Below are 20,724 nucleotides of genomic sequence, written 5' to 3' on the forward strand. Positions count from 1 at the left end.
CGACCCAGCAATCCCACTACTGGGCATATACCCTGGGAAAACCATAGTTCAAAAAGAATCATGTACCAAAATGTTCATTGCAGCTCTATTTACAATAGCCAGGACATGGAAGCAACCTAAGTGTCCATCATCGGATGAATGGATAAAAAAGATGTGGCACATATATACAATGGAATATTACTCAGCCATAAAAAGAAATGAAACTGAGTTATTTGTAATGAGGTGGATGGAGTTAGAGTCTGTCATGCAGAATGAAGTAAGTCAGAAAGAGAAAAACAAATACAGTATGCTAACACATATATATGGAATCTAAGGGAAAAAAAAAAAGGCCATGAAGAATCTAGTGGCAAGATGGGAGTAAAGACACAGACCTACTAGAGAATGGACTTGAGGATATGGGGAGGGGGATGGGTGAGATGTGACAGGGTGAGAGAGTGTCATGGACATATATACACTACCAAATGTAAAATAGATAGCTAGTGGGAAGCAGCCGCATAGCACAGGGAGATCAGCTCGGTGCTTTGTGACCATCTAGAGGGGTGGGATGGGGAGGGTGGGAGGGAGGGAGATGCAAGAGAGGAGAGATATGGGAACATATGTATATGTATAACTGATTCACTTTGTTATAAAGCAGAAACTAACACCCCATTCTAAAGCAATTATACTTCAATAAAGATGTTTAAAAAAAAAAAACAGAAATGAACAATACAATAACTGAAATGAAAAATACACTAGAAGGACTCAATAGCAGAATAACTGAAGCAAAAACACGGATAAGTGACCTGGAAGACAGAATGGTGGAAATCATTGCCGCAGAACAGAATAAAGAAAAAAGAATGAAAAGAAATGAAGACAGCCTAAAAGACCTCTGGGACAACATTAAATGCACCAACATTCGCATTATAGGGGTCCCAGAAGAAGAATAGAGAGAGAAAGGACCCAAGAAAATATTTCGATTATAGTCAAAAACTTCCCTAACATGGGAAGGAAATAGTCAATCAAGGCCAGGAAGCGCAGAAAGTCCCAGGCAGGATAAACCCAAGGAGAAACACCTGAGACACATAGTAATCAAACTGACAAAAATTAAAGACAAAGAAAAATTATTAAAAGCAACAAGGGAAAAATGACAAATAACATATAAGAGAACTCCCATAAGGTTAACAGCTGATTTCTCAGCAGAAACTCTAAAAGCCAGGAGGAAGTGGCACGATATATTCAAAGTGATGAAAGGAAAAAACCTACAACCAAGATTACTCTAACTGGCAATGATCTCACTCAGATTTGACAAAGAAATCAAAAGCTTTACAAACAAGCAGAAGCTAAGAGAATTCAGCACCACCAAACCTGCTCTACAACAAATGCTAAAGGGACTTCTCTAAGTGGGAAACACAAGAAAAGGACCTACAAAAACAAACCCAAAACAATTAAGAAAATGATAATAGGAACATACATATTGATAATTACCTTAAATGTGAATGGATTAACTACTCCAACCAAATGAAACAGGTTCACTTAATGGATACAAAAATAAGACCCATGTATATGCTGTCTACAAGAGACTCACTTCAGACCTAGGGACACATACGGACTGAAAGTGAGGGGATGGAAAAAGATGTTCCAGGCAAATGGAAATCAAAAGAAAGCTGGAGTAGCAATTCTCATATCAGACAAAATACACTTTAAAATAAAGACTATTACAAGAGACAAAGAAGGACCCTACATAATGGTCAAGGGGTCAATCCAAGAAGAAGATATAACAATTGTAAATATTTATGCACCCAACATAGGAGCACCTCAATACATAAGGCAAATGCTAACAGCTATAAAAGAAGAAATCGACAGTAGCACAATAATAGAGGGGGACTGTAACACTTCACTTACACCAATGGACAGATCATCCAGACAGAAAATTAATAAGGAAACACAAGCTTTAAATGACACAACAGACCAGATAAATTTAACTGATATTTATAGGACATTCCATCCAAAAACAGCAGATTACACTTTCTTCTCAAAGGCACACAGAACATTTTCCAGGATAGATCACATCTTGGGTCACATCTCAAGCCTCGGTAAATTTAAGAAAATTGAAATCATATCAAGCATCTTTTCCGAACACAACACTATGAGATTAGAAATAAATTACAGGGAAAAAAATGTAAAAAACACAAACACATGGAGGCTAAACAATATGATACTAAATAACCAAAAGATCACTGAAGAAATCAAAGAGGAAATCAAAAAATACTTAGAGACAAATGACAAAACACGATGTTCCAAAACCTATGGGATGCAGCAAAACCAGTTCTAAGTTTACAGCAATACCTCAAGAAACAAGAAAAATCTCAAATAAACAATCTAACCTAAAGGAATTAGAGAAAGAAGAATAAACACACCCAAAGTTAGCAGAAGGAAATATCATAAAGCTCAGTGCAGAAATAAATGAAATAGAAACAAAGAAAACAATAGCAAAGATCAACAAAACCAAAATCTGGTTCTTTGAAAAGATAAACAAAATTGATAAACCATTAGCCAGACTCATCAAGAAAAAGGGTGAGGACTCAAATCAATAAAATCAGAAATGAAAAAGGAGAAGTTACAACAGACACCGCAGAAATACAAAGCATTCTAAGAGACTACTACAAGCAACTCTATGCCAATAATATGGACAACCTGGAAGAAATGGACAAATTCTTAGAAAAGTACAACCTTCCAAGACTGAACCAGGAAGAAATAGAAAATATGAACAGACCAATCACAAGCATTGAAATTGAAACTGTGATTAAAAATCTGCCAACAAACAAAAAAGTCCAGGACCAGACGGCTTCACAGGCAAATTCTATCAAACATTTAGAGAAAAGCTAACACCTATCCTTCTCAAACTCTTCCAAAAAATTGCAGAGGAAGGAACACTCCCAAACTCATTCTACGAGGCCACCATCATCCTGATACCAAAACCAGACAAGCAAGGATACTACAAAAAAGGAAAATTACTAACCAATATCACAGATGAATATAGATGCAAAAATCCACAACAAAATACTAGCAAACACAATCCAACAACACATTAAAAGGATCACACACCATGATCAAGTGGGATTTATCCCAGGGTCGCAAGGATTCTTCAATATACACAAATCAATCAATGTGATACATCATATTAATAAATTGAAGAAAAACAACTATATGATCACCTCAATAGATGCAGAAAAAGATTGTGACAAAATTCAACACCCATTTATGATAAAAACTTTCCAGAAAGTGGGCATAGAGGGAACCTACCTCAATATAATAAAGGCCATATACGACAAACCCACAGCAAACATCATTCTCAATGGTGAAAAACTGAAAGCATTTCCTGTGAGATCAGGAACAAGACAAGGATGTCCATTCTCACCACTATTATTCAACATAGTTTTGGAAGTCCTAGCAACGGCAATCAGAGAAGAAAAATAAACAAAAAGAATACAAATTGGAAAAGAAGAAGTAAAACTGTCACTGTCTGCAGATCACATGAAACTAACTATACATAGAGCATCCTAAAGATGCCACCAGAAAACTACTAGAGCTAATCAATGAATTTGGTAAAGCTGCAGGATACAAAATTAATGCACAGATATCTTTTGCATTCCTATGCACCAAGAATGAAAGATCAGAAAGAGAAATTAAGGAAACAATCCCATTCACCATTGCAACAAAAAGAATAAAATACCTAGGAATAAACCTACCTAAGGAGGTAAAAGACCTGTACTCAGAAAACTATAAGACATTGATGAAAGAAATCAAAGATGACACAAACAGATGGAGAGATATACCATGTTCTTGGATTGGAAGAATCAATATTGTGAAAATGACTGTACTACCCAAAACAATCTACAGATTTAATGCAATCCCTATCAAACTACCAATGGCATTTTTACAGAATTAGAACAAAAAATCTTAAAATTTGCATGGAGACACAAAAGACCCCAAATAGCCAAAGCAGTCTTGAGGGAAAAAAATGGAGCTGGAGTAATCAGACTCTCTGACTTCAGACTACACTACAAAACTACAGTAATCAAGACAATATGGTACTGCCACAAAAACAGAAATATAGATCATTGGAATAGGACAGAAAGCCCAGAGATAAACCCATGCATCAACTAATCTATGACACAGGAGGCAAGGATATACAATGGAGAAAAGACAGCCTCTTTAATAAGTGTTGCTGAGAAAACTGGACAGCTACATGTAAAAGAATGGAATTAGAACACTTCCTAACACCATACACAAAAAAAACTCAAAACGGATTAAAGACTTAAACCTAAGACTGGACACTATAAAACTCTTACAGGAAAACATAGGAAGAATACTCTTTGACATAAATCACAGCAAGATTTTTTTGACCCACCTCCTAGAGTAATGGAAATAGAAACAAAAATAAACAAACGGGACCTAATGAAACTTAAAAGCTTTTGCACAGCAAAGGAAGCTATAAATAAGACGAAAAGACAACCCTCAGAATGGGAGAAAATATTTGCAAACGAATCAATGGGCAAAGGATTAATCTCCAAAATATATAAACAGCTCATGCAGCTCAATATTAAAAAACCATACAACCCAATCACAAAATGGGCAGAAGACCTAAATAGACATTTCTCCAAAGAAGACATACAGATGGCCAAGAGGCACATGAAAAGCTGCTCAACATCACTAATTATTAGAGAAATGCAAATCAAAACTACAATGAGGTATCACCTCACACCAGTTAGAATGGGCATCATCAGAAAGTCTACAAACAACAAATGCTGGAGAGTGTGGAGAAAAGACAACCCTCTTGCACTGTTGGTGGGAATGTAAGTTGATACAACCACTATGGAGAACAGTATGGAGGTTCCTTAAAAAACTAAAAATAGAATTACCATGCAACCCAGCAATCTCACTACTGGGCATATACCCAGAGAAAAACATAATTCAAAAAGACACGTGCACCCCAGTGTTCACTGCAGCACTATTTACAATAGTCAGGTCATGGAAGCAACCTAAATGCCCATCGACAGATAAATGGATAAAGAAGATGTGGCACATATATACAATGGAATATTACTCAGCCATAAAAAGAAATGAAATTGGGTCACTTGTAGAGATGTGAATGGACCTAGAGACAGTCATACAGAGTGAAGTTAGTCAGAAGGAGAAAAACAAATATCGCATATTAACGCATATATGTGGAATCTAGAAAAATGTACAGATGAACCGGTTTGCAAGGCAGAAATAGAGACACAGATATAGAGAACAAATGTATGGACACCAAGGGGGGAAAGTGGTGGGGGGTGGTGGTGGGATGAATTGGGAGATTGGGATTGACATGTATACACTAATACGTATAAAATAGATATAAGAATCTGCTGTATAAAAAAATAATAAATTAAATTAAATTTTTAAAAAAGATGTGGTGTATATTTACAATGCAATACTACTCAGTCATAAAAAAGAATGGAATAATGCCATTTGCAGCAACATAGATGGACTTAGAAATTATCACACTAAGTGAAGTCAGACAGAGAAAGACAAATATCGTATGATATAACTTATATGTGGAATCTATAATATAACACAAATGAACTTATTAATGAAACAGAAACAGACTCACAGGCATAGAGAACAGAGTTGTGGTTGCCAAGGGAAACAGCAGGGGTGGGGGGTAAATTGGGAGTTTGAGATTAACAGATGTAAAGTATTACATATAGAATGGATAAACAACAAGGTCCTACTGTAATAGTACAGGGAACTATATTCAATATCCTGTGATAAACCATAATGGAAAAGAAAAAAATTTTTTAAATAAAAGAAGCTCTTAAATACAACATTTAAAAAAATTACAGTCTGATATGTGGATTCATGTCCTAACCCTACAAAGACACTACATCTTTGTAACTTCCTATTTTGTATACTTTACTTGTATAACTCCAAATGAGTGGCTTTGAACACTTGTTCTCATAGATTATGAATTTTAAATCGTGTCCACTATAATATGGGGCATCAGTAGCTAATTTTGTCGATTAGTCAACAGGGTATTCAAAAATATCCCCTAATGAATGCTTTAGTAATAATAATTTCCAGATAGCACAAAAATCTTCTGGATTGTTTATAAGATAGAAACTCTCCCAAAATTTATCTTTAAACACAATTCCTATCAAAGTCCCAGCTAATTCTTCACAGATACTGATAATCTGGTCCTAAAATTTATACAGAAATGCAAAGGTTCCAGAATAGTCAACAAAGCTTTGAAGAAGGAAATCAAAGTTGAATTTCCCCAAATAAAAAATATATTATAAAGCCTCCGAAATCAAGACAGTATGGTACTGACATAAGGATAAACATATAGATTTAAAAACAGCATTAATAGTACAAAAGTAAACTCATATTTATGGTTGACTTTTGACAAAAGTTCCATGGTATTTCATTAGGAAAGGATGGTCTTTTCAGCAAAGGGGCTGAGAGAAAATTGGATATACATATGCAAAGACATTAATTCAAACCCTTATCTCACACCATACACAAAAAACTAACTCAAAATACATCACAGACCTAAATGTAATAACCAAAATTATGGAAGAAAACATAAGAGGAAGTCTATGTGACTTTGAGTTAGACACAGAGTTCTTCTTAGTTACAACATCAAAAGCACATTCCATAAAAGGAAAAAATAAACTGGATTTTTTCAAAATCTATAAAAATTGTCTTTGAAAGATACCATCAGGAAAAGGAACAGAAACCTCTAGACTAGAAGAAAACATTAGCAAATCCTATGTCTGACAAAGGATTTACATTCAGAGTATACAAAGAACTCTTAAAACTAAATAGCAGAAAGACAAAAAACCTAATTTAAAATAGGCAAAAGATTTGAATAGACATGTCACCAAAGATGATACATGAATGGCTATGAAAAGGGACATGAAAAGATGCTCAACATGGTCATTAAGAAATGCAAATTCAAACCACAATGAAATACTGCTGCACAGCCACAAAAATAGTTTTAATCAAAAAGAGACAATAACAAGCGTTGATGAGGATGTAGAGAAACTGGAATCCTAATAAATTGCTGGTGGGAACGTAAACTGGTGCAGTACTTTGTAAAAGAATTTGGCAGTTTCTTAAAATATTAAACATAAATTTACCATATCACCTAGCAATTCCACTCCTAGGTATCTACCCAAGAGGAATAAAAATATATATCTACACAACGACTTATACACAAATGTTTATATTAGCATTATTCATAACAGCAAAAAAGTGGAAACAATCCAAATGCCCATCAACTGATGGATGAATAAACAATGACTTATTATTCAGCAAGAAAAAGAATGTACTATTGATACATGCTAAGACATGGACAAACCTCAAAAACATTATGCTAAGTTTAAGATGCCAGACACAAAAGACCAAATTTTATATGATTTCATTTACATGAAATGTAAAGGTAAATCTATAAAAAGAGAAAGTTGATGAATGGTTGCCTGGGACTGGGGGTAGGAACAGAATGATTGCAAATGGATGTGAGGGACCCCTTTGGGGTGATGGAAATGTTCTAAAACTGAATTGTGGTGATGGTTGCACCGTTCTGTAAATGTACTAAAAATCATTGAATTGCACACTGGGGTGAATTTATGGTATGTAAATCATACCAGAAAAAAAGATATTAGGGGGAAAAATCATTCACAGTATCCTTTTCAATTTGTCACATTTTAAATAATGATTTACCCTAGAAAAATCAGCTTGACATATTCTTGAATCTATCTTACTAATGAGAAATAATTAGGTTCTACTTAGAAAAATTTCTACGTAGGAACTTTCATCGTAAAATACCAGTTCAATGCCTTTTAAAACATTACTAATTAGAACCATCTATTCTGAAGTGACAAAATTCTAACTGGAGATCTACAGAGACACAGGAATTATCCACATTAGTAAACAGAATGGAGCACAAATAATTAAATTTTAAAAGACAGATATTTCCTCAATGAATTACTCATACTTTGCTAAGTATGTGTATACATAATCATTATTTCCACAATAAATTACTCAGACTTTCTATTTTGTTGCAATAAACTGTTGAAGTTCTATTTATCCGTAAGCACACAACCAGACAACACTGTGAAGACCCTATGCTATCTATACACAAGTTCCTCTGTCAATAAATGAACTGCCTATCTATGAACTGGGCACACTAAAATATTTGCTGGTAATATAATACTTTTATAATGGAAATGTACCTATCACATTTTAGTTGCTATTACGTGCATTCAAATCCAAATTATAATGGAGATAGACAATTTGCACTAATCAGATTAGCTGATATAATTATCTGCCTGGCCACTCCTCTTAGCATGTTAATGTTTTTTGACTGTTAACCCTAATGAGCTTTACAGGACTCTTAACATACAAATTCTTGCAATATGAATGAGTAGATAAGCCTTGTTAGGTTATTTCTGCCATTTGAGATAGCTCACCATTTAATTCTCATGCATCTCCGAAGTCCTCTTAACCTGACCACACTGCTCTGCCATTCCGGTGTAGATAATCTCTCACAAAGAGTTTCTAATTTTCTCACTTATTTTCTAATATGCCTCTACAATGTGCCTCAGTCTTCACTTAGCCACATCTAAACTTGGTGGTATGGTAGGCCCTTTACAATCTGAAGGTATGTTTCTTCCTTTATTTCTGATAAATTTTATTTTACTACAGTAACTATCATGAAACAGCTGGAGTAAGTCTCCTGCTATATTACCCATAAAACTGTTGATGACAATTTGAAATAATTCATCTCTATTTACTTCCAAATTCTAGAACGGGAAGCAAGTTTCGACTTTTGTATACTTTTTCACCTAAAGAGTAGGAAAACATTCATACTGGCATTAAGGTCCCATTATATCATCTCCCAACTAGTTCACATTTATAGCCTGTTGAATAATTGAAATTCATAAAATCCTTTCTAGCTCAGTGGCATCTGAGGGGGTTCCTGGAAAGATGTTAAAGGTAAGGACAGGAGGTATCCAAGTTTAGTATAGTTGGAGCTGAAAGACAGTATTAAAATTCATTCAAGACACATAGGATATGAAGTTTGATGGATGCAAATCCAGTCCTTAAAGATCCTGAGCTCTGGAGTTTTCGGAGCCACTACAGTGGCTGCCCTCAAATCTGAGCTTGCACAGGAATGACCTCGGATTCTTTTGAAATACACTTCTTAGTTTTGAGGCTCAATCTGGGATTCTCATTTTAAATGGAGAATTCCCAGCTCCCACTACCTCACCCGCACTGCCGTGATTTTGATACAGGTGTTTGCACACCAGACTTTAAAAAACAGGGCATCAAGAAGCATGATCCAAAAGCCGATGGTGTGGGTTCACTGCAGAAAGTGGTCATACATTGAAGCCAGGCAGAGGGAAGAGGAAAAATCTGGGGCGAAACATCTTCATATGTTTGTGAAGGAAAAAAAAATGTTTAGGTCTGATAATTTTAATTGGAAAGCAAAACGAAGGCAGGAGCTGTTTAAATAATGCTGAAACTGGCTCATCAGCTCCATTCCCTGACCATCTGCGTTAAAGCCTAAACAGCTAATAATGTATTGCAAATATATGGATGTTAATTATGAAATGAAATCAGCTGGAAAAGGCAAGTACTAAACTATCTAATCCCCAAGGGTCTTCTTAACACCACCATGCAATAATTCTGTATGAATATCTGGGTAGCATTGAAATGGCTGAGCTCCCATTTTCTCACTTCTCTCAGTCTAGGGCTTGGCATTAGAATAAAGAAGAGATGGAGACAAGATGATGTGCTCACTATGGCTGCACCCTAAGTGCACTCTGCATCAAATTATGGTCCTCACTTGGCTGCGGGAATCTTAAAATTCCCCTTCAGGAACACCCCCTCACCCACCTCATCCCCCACCACCAAATCATAATCCAAGGGGGACTACTGGTTCTCTCGGTGCTTTAAAATACGTCGATTACTTCCCTAACTCAATACACTTCCCATCTATCAGGAACCTGGAACTCCTCTGATTATTCTTTATTTTGCAAACACAAAGCCATAAAACCATCTGGGTAAAAATGTAATTGTAATTAAGCGGAAACATTCAATTGTGCATGAACTCAATAAAAATGTGCTCTCTTTTAGTGCTGCATAAAAAATGTTTTAAGACTGCTATACAGAATTTCCTGAATTTAAAAAGGTATACTATTTTTATGATTCACCTAATAAATGTCTAATAAGTATATATTAATATTAAATATTATCAAATAAATATTATTAAATAAACAAAATTTCTTCTCACAAAATTGGTCCATGCCTGAAGTCTCTCAGGAGGACACTAAGACATAGATTAATACATGATTAAAGGGGTTATTAACTTTTACTGTATAATATAGCTTTTTCCATCAGCATGATGATTCTTTTTACTAGAATTCACTATATCACTTCCTTAAAAAAAAGACTGGAATATCTGCATACTGGCCACTCTAAGTACAGACACTTCTTCCATGTGTCACTGTCAGCAGGAACATAATCATCTGTGCCGTTCTAACTTTTAAACAGGAAAACCATGGATGGTTTAAGGAGATGTGCACTTAAAGTTGATAAGGAAACACTGAACACTTAACTAAATCGAACCGTGAAAAAGACAGGTAGGAAAAGTTGAGGCAAAGAGAAGTTTCCTTAAAAACTGTAAGGACCTTGAAGCAAGAACTATTTACCCTTTTGTTCTCTGGGTATTCGGCACAGTATAGAGATGTAACTAGCCCACTACTGATGAATTCTTACAGTGCTCTGCTCTTGAAAACAATGCTGCGATGAATAGGCTTATACATAAATCTTTTGCTCGTACGTGAATATTCCTCTAATATTGATACCTACAAGCAGAATTGCTGAAAAGTAAGCATGTTTAAAATTTAAATACATACCACACAAGAGGCTCTACCCAATTTACTCCCCTACAATGTATAAGGTTAACTGTTCCCCAAGCGTGCCCACCAGATATTATTAATCTGCACAATCTGTGCCAATCTATGAACCAAAAGTGATGACTGAGAAAAATTTTTCCCTAGTTTCCTAATACAGTTGAAAAAATTGTGAATGTTTATTCGATATTTATATTTCCTTCACAGCATATCCACAAGAAAGTTAACCATGCTTATCTATGGATGTTAAGATTACAGATGACTTATTTTATGTATTTTCTAATCGCTCTATACTCAGCTTGTATTATTTTGTTATTAACATTTATCTTTTTAAAATACTCCTAGAAAGGCACTTCCCTGGTTGGCACAGTGGTTAAGAATCTGCCTGCCAATGCAGGGGACACGGGTTCAAGCCCTGGTCCGAGAAGATCCCACATGCTGTGGAGCAACTAAGCCCATGCACCACAACTACTGAGCCTGCACTCTAGAGCTCCTGAGCCACAATTACTGAGCCTGTGTGCCACAAGTACTGAATCCCGTGCGCCTAGAGCCCGTGCTCTGCAACAAGAGAAGCCACCGCAATGAGAAGCCCACGCACCACAACGAAGAGTAGCCCCCGCTCACCGCAACTAGAGAAAGCCTGCATGCAGCAACAAAGACCCAACCCAGCCCAAAAAATAATTAATTAATTTAATTTAATTAAAAATAAATAAATAATATACTCATAGAAAAAGAGCACTGGAATTAGAAATGAAAAAGACCAAACACCTAATAGAAAAATGAGTAGAAGAAATGAACAGAAAGTTTACAGGAAAGGAAATGAGAATAAAAATATGAAAAGATAGTCTCACCATTAATATCAAAAAAATGTAAATTAAAACTACTTTGAGATAACATTTCTTGCCCATTAGATTTTACAAAGATCAAAACTTTTTAATAATACCTATATTGGTGACAGCATAGCTGAAAGACATACTCTGTTTCTCTGCTGACCTGAGAGTGTAAAGTGGCACACCTCCATGGGGTACAATCAGGCAATATTGCCCCCAAATTACCAATACATATGCCCTTTGACAAGGGCATGACATAGGCAAAACGACATATCTACAGAGTCTTATTCATTTAGCACTGTTCATAACAGGAAAATACTGGAATCCATTAAACGTACATCCACACCAAACTGATTAAGGATATTATGCCACATTTTTGCAATCAGATAAAATGGAAGTACCAAAACAGAAAGGGGATTCTCTTTATGTACTCATATGTGATAATCTCACACATCAGTGTGTGTGTGTCTGTGTGTGTGTGTGTGTGTAAATAATGTGGCTTTTAAAAGCTCTTAATGCATTTTATTTGTTTATGCATCAATTACCTCTAGCTCACACGCTAGAAATTAATAACCCTGGCCAACTCTAGGAAGGAATACTGAGCAATAACTGGGGAAAGGCTGCTGGAGGAAGATTTTCATTGCATAACTTTTTGGAGGTTCTGTGTGGTAAAGTCTGAGTCCCTGGAATTTTGAAAATGATTTTATTCTGCCTTTAGGTCTGAATGCTAATTTGGCTGAATCTAGGATTCAAAATCACATTTCATCAGAAATCTGAGGCTATCAACTCATGACCCCCTAACATCTGGTATTACTGATTCAATCTCTAATATCAATCTGACACTCATTTTATTGTAGATAATCTTTCCTTTATTAAACATGTAGGATTTTCTCTTTATCTTTGATTTTCTAATATTCTGCCGCAATGAGTCTAGGTTTGGGTCTATCTTTCCTTATGCTACTCTCTGTTTAGTGGTTGGTCTTTCAGTCTGAAGGTGTGAGTCTTCCTTTATTTATGGGGCAAATTTGATTCTGATACAAAAAAACATCTCTTTAACCTCTACCTAACCAACACTGGTTCCATCAACCAATTCATCTCAAATCACTGAATTAAATAACACTCTCCACGCCATCCAGAAAACATGATCACTGAGGCATGCAGTATGCCCAACACTCACTGAGCTTAGGTTCCCCTCTTGTCTTGTTGCACACAATTACTTCCACCAGTCAGCCTGTATGTTCACCAAGAATCAGCTATATTTGCTTGAACGTATGTTCACAACATTTTGTAATTACATAATTTAATCAAACCTAAATATTAATGCAAGTGAAATATAGTGCAAAAGATGTCTTTGTTTCTATGAAAACTCTGGAAAAACTTGAGAAAGATTAAGTTGCTAAAAAAAAAAAGTGCTGTAATTTTATTTGGGATGAAACAACCGTACAAGATTTGTAAGTTTTAAAAGTCCAGGATTCTACACATAAATTGCCTTGCGTTTGTCTTTTAAATTTTATTCCAAATACACAAACCTATATTGGAAATTGATCTTGGTGCATCGTGAGTAAGGCTCACCTGGAGCACGAGTTATCTGACCTACACTCAAAGGTGTAGTATCTGGCCTCACATCCAAAGCTTGGCTAATGAATGTATATTTTGGTGATGTATATTAGAATCATATGTTTAGGGTTCATTTGCATGCATTTTTAAAACTCTCTCCTTTAACTTATTTTTTTAAATTAACTCCCATTAAAGAAATTTGGACCATCTAGATCTATGATTCATGGCTCACAACTTTTCTTTCGTATTTTGCATCAATTTGTCCTTTATGTTCTATTCTGGGACAATTTCTGGGTTTGCCTTCTAGGTCACAAATTTACTTACCAGTTCATCTATGGAGTTTTTAATTCTAATGATCATATAATGTGAGTTCCATTGTATCTAATCATTTTTTACAGACAGCAGCTGTCCTGGTTTTTTTCCATGAATATATATCTACTCTTATTTTTCAGTTAAAGTATTCTATTTAATCTAGTAAGATTTTTGCTTCATGGTTTTAATCAACCAGTTTGATGACTCTCTTTTATATGGTTTGTTTTCTTAACAGTGTGATATTCTTAGGTGTCAGCTCATCTCTTTTTGTTGGTTACCTACTCACCTATCTGTTGTGACCAGCTCTCCTCTAGTTATTTGGAGGCGCAAGTGGGACCACCTACTGTATGCAGGAAGCCAATGGCTCAACTTTTGAGAGTGGAGACTCTCTATCCTCTGGTGTCACCCACATGTCCGGAAAAGCTCTACCACTATTCTCTCCGCTCTTGCCTAGGGACACACATTTGGCCTCTGCTACCTGGCACAACTGGACAGCAGACAAAACCAATAGTGCTGTTATTCAAGGGCCCCTTGTGCTCATGGCCCTCTCTTTCTCTGCAAGTGCAGTAGCACCTCTGCCATAGCTGCCTCCATTCACACATGTTCTCTAATGTCTATATGTTTTCCATTAATCCAATCCAAACTGTTTGTAGTCTTTCAGAAGATACTCAAAATGTCTGATGTACTGATGGCATTCTTTTAGAATACTGCTTTAGATTTATTTAGAATATCTTTTCTGTCATTCCTAAGATTTGGCTTGAACAAAGCAGCTGGATGTGTGCTGTTAATCTGCAATCTTTTTTCATTTGGATGTTGATTCCACTTCTACTCCAGTTCTCCTAGGTATGTACTACCTTTTCCCTGTCCTCATACTCTCCTCTCCTATTTCGATACTGGTACTTGATAAAGTTCCTTGTCCAAAAGGGATGCCCCCAAATATTTAAGTGTTCAAAACTTCCCATGGTACCAAATACTTTGATTCACATAAGGAAGTAAATTGAAAAACCAAAACAAAACAAAACGGAATTTACACAAGGCTGCAGATTTTGCATCAAGAGCTAATCAGCATAACTACTATATAAAACTCTAAATTTATAAAACTCTAAGTTTAAGTAAGTCTTAGTAGTTACTCTTTATCATCCTGGAAAAATAATCTAAATATTACTGATAGCCAGTAATCATCAATCTAAAGAGAATCACAGGCAAGGAATGTACTGATCTAGTTTATCCTGGCCCAGTGCTTAGGTGTGCTTTTTTTAAAAAAGTGTTAATTTTGAGCAAACATGACTGTTTCACTCTTTCGTGGAATTGAATTTGTTGCTTTTTTGTACTTTAATTTTTTAGAGATTACTATTTAAAACAGAATAACGTACTATATGTGTAATATTTTATTCAGTGATTTTTACTGGGTGCCTACTAAAAACTAGATATCTTACCATGTTCTGGAAATGAAGAGATGAACAAGAGAGTATCACCATAGCACTTGGGACATTCCTACATCTGTATGTAACACAACCTACTTTATGTCCCTATTTATATTTGTGACCGGCAAGCCAGGTTGGGAACTCCTTGAAACATACCAAGGCTTTCTCATCTCCTTTCTGTGTTCTCTGCACCTACAAAATGCCTTGCTCAAAGGAGTCGTTCAATAAATGCTTAATTTCTTAATATTACTTATGTGCCCATTTAGATCTCAATTATTTTTCAGTATTAGAGACTAATAAGGGAAAATAGTGAGGACACTTCATACATTAATTGCTAGATATACAAATACAATTTGTGCATTTTACAAATAAGGGAAATAAGATCCAGAAAGATTAAGTACTTTGAAGAGGCAGCACCAGAACCTGTAACCAAAATCTCCATTCAATCACTCTTCCCTTCACAGCATAAGTTAGATTGATATCTGGAGAATGAATTGGCCAGTCTTAACAAATGTTCACCACTTTGCAATACTTGATAACTGATGATCTATTTCCTTTGATAGAGACTTTTAGAACCTTTCAAATATGTAATAATTCAAAAGGTGTTGAGGAGTTCAGGCACAAGTGAGTAAAACCTGCTACTGAGAGAGGGGAAGCAGGGAAGGTGAACTTTGTAATCTACTCTTTCCTGTGCAACTGACAGTCAGAAAGCTTTTACTAATTGAGAAGAAAACACTGTTGCAAACTAAAGGAGCTGCAATTTATAAAGAATGCACCTTCATATAAAGACATCATGATGCCTCACATTAGAATTACTAGATCACAGAATTTAAATAGAGAAAAACAAGAATGCAATCTTTCGATAATCAACAGTTAAACAGAAAAAGGCCGTACTCAGGCAGACAAGGCTTTTGAGGTCTGATCTCACCAGACAGTTTAGGATCACTTCCCCTTATTGCACCTTCTGGCCTCGTGGGAAGAAACTTTTTTTTTCATTCCCTTGTTAGGCTCTGCATTTTCTCATCTCCACTCAGTCTCTTCCTTCTATCTGTAACACTCCCAGCCCTTTCTTGCCTGGAGAAAGGCTCCCCATGCTTCAAAATCCACTGAAACTCTGACTTGGGAAGCCTTCCCCAACTCCCCAAGCGTGTGATTTAACCTCGGGCATAGCATTTGATTTAACATGCTGGTATGTCACTGTTTCATGACCACCTGTGTTGTATCTACTTGTATATGATGTTCTTCTAATCTGTGAGCCCCTAATGCAGGCTCTAGAATATATTTGGCATCCAACAAAATTTTCATTCTATCATCCAATTTTAACTAAGTCATCAGATTCTCTCATTTTACTTATGAAAACTGGATCCCAGAGAGGAAAGGGACTTGTCAATCAGCAGGGAACAGGCCAATGTCAGAGCTCAGATAACAAATTATGCTTTCCCTTTCCTAATCCACCCTCATAAGGGAAAGGGCTGGCATGACAGAGTCTGGAGTAACAAACCCACCCTTCTTGGCTATTTGCCTAACTTTTTACTCAAAGTCTGACTGCTACACTGTATTGCTAGCAATGTCAGTTTTCCTCAATAACAAAGACTTCCCAGTTCAGAACACATACATATGTGGCTAATAGGAAAAGTGAGTAAAAGTCCAACATGATAAACAGGGAGGTATGTCAAACTCCTATTCAGTCTATGAAAAACCTACTCATAATTCTAACTTTGCTCCTTTAAGTATGGAGAGAAGGCATAGCTCATTTGGAAAATCTGACCAAAAGCCCACATTTCAACACAGTGAAATGCTTTATCCCCTATTGCTTCTACCGCACCAGCAACTTTCTATATGTAATTATTTAATCCCTGGCCAAAAACCGGTGGACAATGAAATCCCCACAAAATGTTTCTCCCAGTGAAGTGTTCAAACATCAGTTCCACAAAAAACATTTTTAAAAGTTTTTCACGTAAATTTTCCATGCCATTTTTTTTTCACTCATGGCTAAAAATGACCATATTTGAATATTCATCATTATGAGCATCTGGTAAAATACAGCCCTGTGCAGCATTTTACATCATTTGACTAGGGGATCTTAGAAGGGTATAGATAAAAATTTCCAGTTTCATTTTGTTTGGATTTTTAACCATCTTTTTCCATTTCATGGTTTTGGGTGCCTTTGATTGTGCTGATATTTTCTGCTGTCCATTACTATTGGATTTTTCTCCAAATGAACAGGTTGCTTTCAGTCAAGTCCTTGTGGATTTCATCAATGGCTCACTTGGAATATCAAAATGAAGCCACAAATCACGTGCATGTTTACAATATTTTGTGGGTTTTGCCTTAAACCAACAGTAAAGTCCACAGTGATGATGGCTACACAACAATGTGAATGTACTTAACACCACTGACTAGACATATAAAAATGGTCAAAATTGTAAATTTTATGTTATGCATACTTTACCACAAAGTAAAGGTCAACTTACAGGAGGCAACAATTATCCCAAACCCTGGGTCAAAAGACAGGAGGGGAAATGGAATGATGATCTCTATTATTCAGACAGGGCAAATGGCTTTTACTTTCTAGCTCCAACAGGCCTCTTAGCCAGGCTCTCATCCCTGCTATCTTCCTCCATGGAGTGGAAAAAAGAAAAGAAACTTTTGCCAAATAAAATGTAAACCTTAGAAAAGAAATGTTAAATCATAGAACCATAACCCTTCAAGTACTGACTGGATTCTCATGTCATCCATTAGTCAACTGCTCGCAGCCTTTGAGTTAACTCCTTTTCCACTCGTTTCTCACAGGAACAGTGAACAGGTGTCCCGTGTGAGCGTGGATGTGTTTAAATTCCAGACAGCTGTCAGAACGTAACTCCCTAGAGGACTGTTCTGACAACTTTGAAGTGGGACATGAAAAAAACTATGAGATAATAGATGAGAAACTGGGGGTGAGGGGCGAACAAGGAGGAGGTTCAGCAGAGAGCAGACTGGTTGTCTTCCAGTCTCCTAAAAGACACCACGTGGTGGGCTTATTTTGAAAAGCAGAAATAAAACCAGTGGGAAGAGTTACAAGGACACAGTTTTACCTAGTGTTTTGAAGAAACTTATGACCATCTAGCAGAAGGCTATTAATCCATCCAAGTAGCCTTCAGATTCACTGACTGCCCTGGAGATGTTGCATGGGAGGTACGCGGTAGAGACTCCTGGGGGGTGCAGACTAGGGCCAAGGTCAGGGCGCACTTCGTAAGGGGATGAGGTGCAGGCAAATCAGTCTGGTCTACGAGGGTGAGAGGGAGGGGTGGCAGGGGGAAGAGGAGAGCTGGGGAAGGAAAGGCGCTTACCAGGCCACCTCCGCAGGTGCTGAAAGAGGCCAGCGAGCCGGGGTGCCGCAGCACAGCCCCGGTGTAGAAGCAGGAGGCGTCGGGTGGCGCCGGAGGGCGCGGGGCGGCTGCTGCCCGCGTGGGGCCCGGGCCCGGACTCGGCCGCTGTTCCACCGCGAAGCGCGGCGCCAGGAAGCGGCCGTCTCTCCGGAGCAGCAGGTACAGGTCCCGGGAGAAGGCCGGGATCCGCAGCAGTACCTCGTCGCCGTCCGGCTCTGCTTGCTGCGCCGGGGGCGGAGATGGGGGCGGCGGCGGCGGCTGCCACGAGGCCGGGGCGCCCGGGGACAGGGCGGCAGCCCCGCTGGATCCCCGCGGCACCTCCTGCGATTCGAGCTCCTCGTCCTCTTCGCCCTCCGGCGGCGGGGGTCGGGGCCGGGGCTCTGACCGGCCTTCCGCGGGCTCCTGGGGCGGCGCCGGGGCCACGGAGCGCACCTCGCGGGAGCTGCCGGCTGCCTGAGCCCGGGCGCCTCCGCCGCCCGTGGCGCCGCGCACCCAGCCTGGGTCCGCGCTGCCCCCGCTGCCGCCGGCCGCGTCCACCGGCTCCCGGCGCCAGAGTGCAGGAAACACGACTTCCCACTCCTCGCGGTCGGGGGCGAACTGCAGCCCTGCGGGCGGGGCAGACAGAGAAGTGCGGGGCTTAAGGTGCCGCGATTCCAGTAGCAAAAGCGTCCCCGGGCACACACTCCGCACACAGGGCTCAAGGGTAACGCGCTGGAGACCACCCGTCTAGCCCCTGAAACTCTCGCAACCCCTGAAGCCTAGCGATCAGATTACAGACCCCAGCACTTTCAAAATAAAAGTATGATTATCGGGGCAGGGGGAGGGGAAGAGTGGGGCTGCAAAGTTTGGTGACAGCACTTAGCTGTAGAAAAGAACACCGGTGCAAAGACTCCAGCACAATTAAATGATTTCCTTAAGTATCTGCCAGAGCAAGGCAGAGCTATCAATTTCTTTACGTCCCAATTTTCCTCCAGGTGCTGTAAACGTACCTTTGCAGATCTTATTACTCTCGTGAGAGGAAAACTAAGCATTTCACGTTGTTGAAATGAGGCCGCGAGAAGTGCGCTTCGGTCAGGAGCGTGACCCTCTCACCCGCAACCGCACGCCGGTTTTTATTGCTACCCGTGGAGCTCTGCTCACGGCGCACAGCTGCGCCAGCCCTGCCGACCCGTGCGTGCCCGGTCTCCGCTGGGGAAGGTGGAAAGCAAGCCCAAAGTCACGGAAGAACTTACCTGAAACGATCCCATTCGACAGAACCCCCAGCTGGTAGAGGAGGCAGCAGATGTGAGTCAGGCGCATCTCGCGGCTCTTCCCCATACCGCGCTCCCGGCCCCGCGCGCGCCTCCTTGCGCGATCCACCGCGGTCGCAGCCGCCGCCGCCAGCGCCGCCGTCGCCGCCGCCGCCTCCCGGAGCGCAAGGAGGCCGGGCGGCGAGTTTGCCCAGGCCCTTTGTCTGCCGGGGGCGGGGGGGGCTGCTGTGTGACTCCGAGAGGCTGCTGGAGCACGGGTGGGGGTGGGGGTGGGGAGGAGCGGGGGCAGGCAGCGCCGCGGCCCCGCAGCGCTCTGGCTCCCTGGCGAATTAGGTGATGAGTCTATTTTCTGTGTTCTGGACGTCGCAGGAGTTTCCGGAGCCCCTCAGGACAGCCCCGCAGTCAGCCGAAAGCCGACCGGCGCAAGACAGGCAGCGCTGCTTCGGGACAGGCGGAGGACTGCCCCGCGCGGGCAGGAGCGCCGCGGTGTCCGAGCAGAGGCTCGCCGCCTGCACCCGCGCGAAACTGCCAGGGGCTGATGCCACGGTCCCAGCAGCCGGGCGTGCCAAGCTCCGCACCGTCCTCGGGACCGGAGGGCTCCAGGCTCCTACCCGCAGCGGCGCGGCAGGGAATTTGTAAGGGGATGAGGGGAAGGCACGATTCGTGAGGTGGGGTGTGGAGAAGATTCAAGCGGATCCGACAAGAAAAAGGGACCAAAGGGTGCCCGCCAAGCGAGGCTTTGCGGGACAAAGGTCCCAGAACACCGCACACGTGCTCACAAGCCCGGTTGGGGTGGGGTGGGGAACCAAATTCCCTCACCTGACTCCTGATTGGCCACTCTGGGAGGCCGGATTTGCATCCTTACGCGGCACCCCCTCCTCCCTGCTGAGGTGTGTGCAGGTAGAAGGGCCGTCCCCTCCCCAGCTCACCCCCTTACTCGGGTTCCTCCTTCAGTGGAGTTCTCCCCGCATCCACACATCACACAAAAGCCAAACTTAGTGCAAACTTGAGCACAAAGCAGCGGCCCCATTTACCAAAGACCT

At 39.8% G+C, this 20,724-nt stretch overlaps 1 protein-coding gene across 1 annotated transcript in view; it reads right to left on the minus strand.

The window, feature by feature from the left end:
* ADAMTS19 (ADAM metallopeptidase with thrombospondin type 1 motif 19) overlaps window positions 1-19,748 on the minus strand; it is a gene marked incomplete at its 5' end in the record, with an annotated part of 296,563 nt that extends 276,815 nt beyond the window's left edge. Inside the window, 2 exons of the mRNA XM_082457829.1 lie at window positions 18,393-19,036; window positions 19,664-19,748. Coding sequence (XP_082313955.1) covers window positions 18,393-19,036; window positions 19,664-19,748 — 729 coding nt within the window. The remainder of the gene's footprint in view (window positions 1-18,392; window positions 19,037-19,663) is intronic.
* Window positions 19,749-20,724: the final 976 nt, after the last annotated feature.

This window comes from Balaenoptera physalus, assembly GCF_965194825.1.
Source record: "Balaenoptera physalus genome assembly, chromosome: 3".
NCBI classification, from domain to species: Eukaryota; Metazoa; Chordata; class Mammalia; order Artiodactyla; family Balaenopteridae; genus Balaenoptera; species Balaenoptera physalus.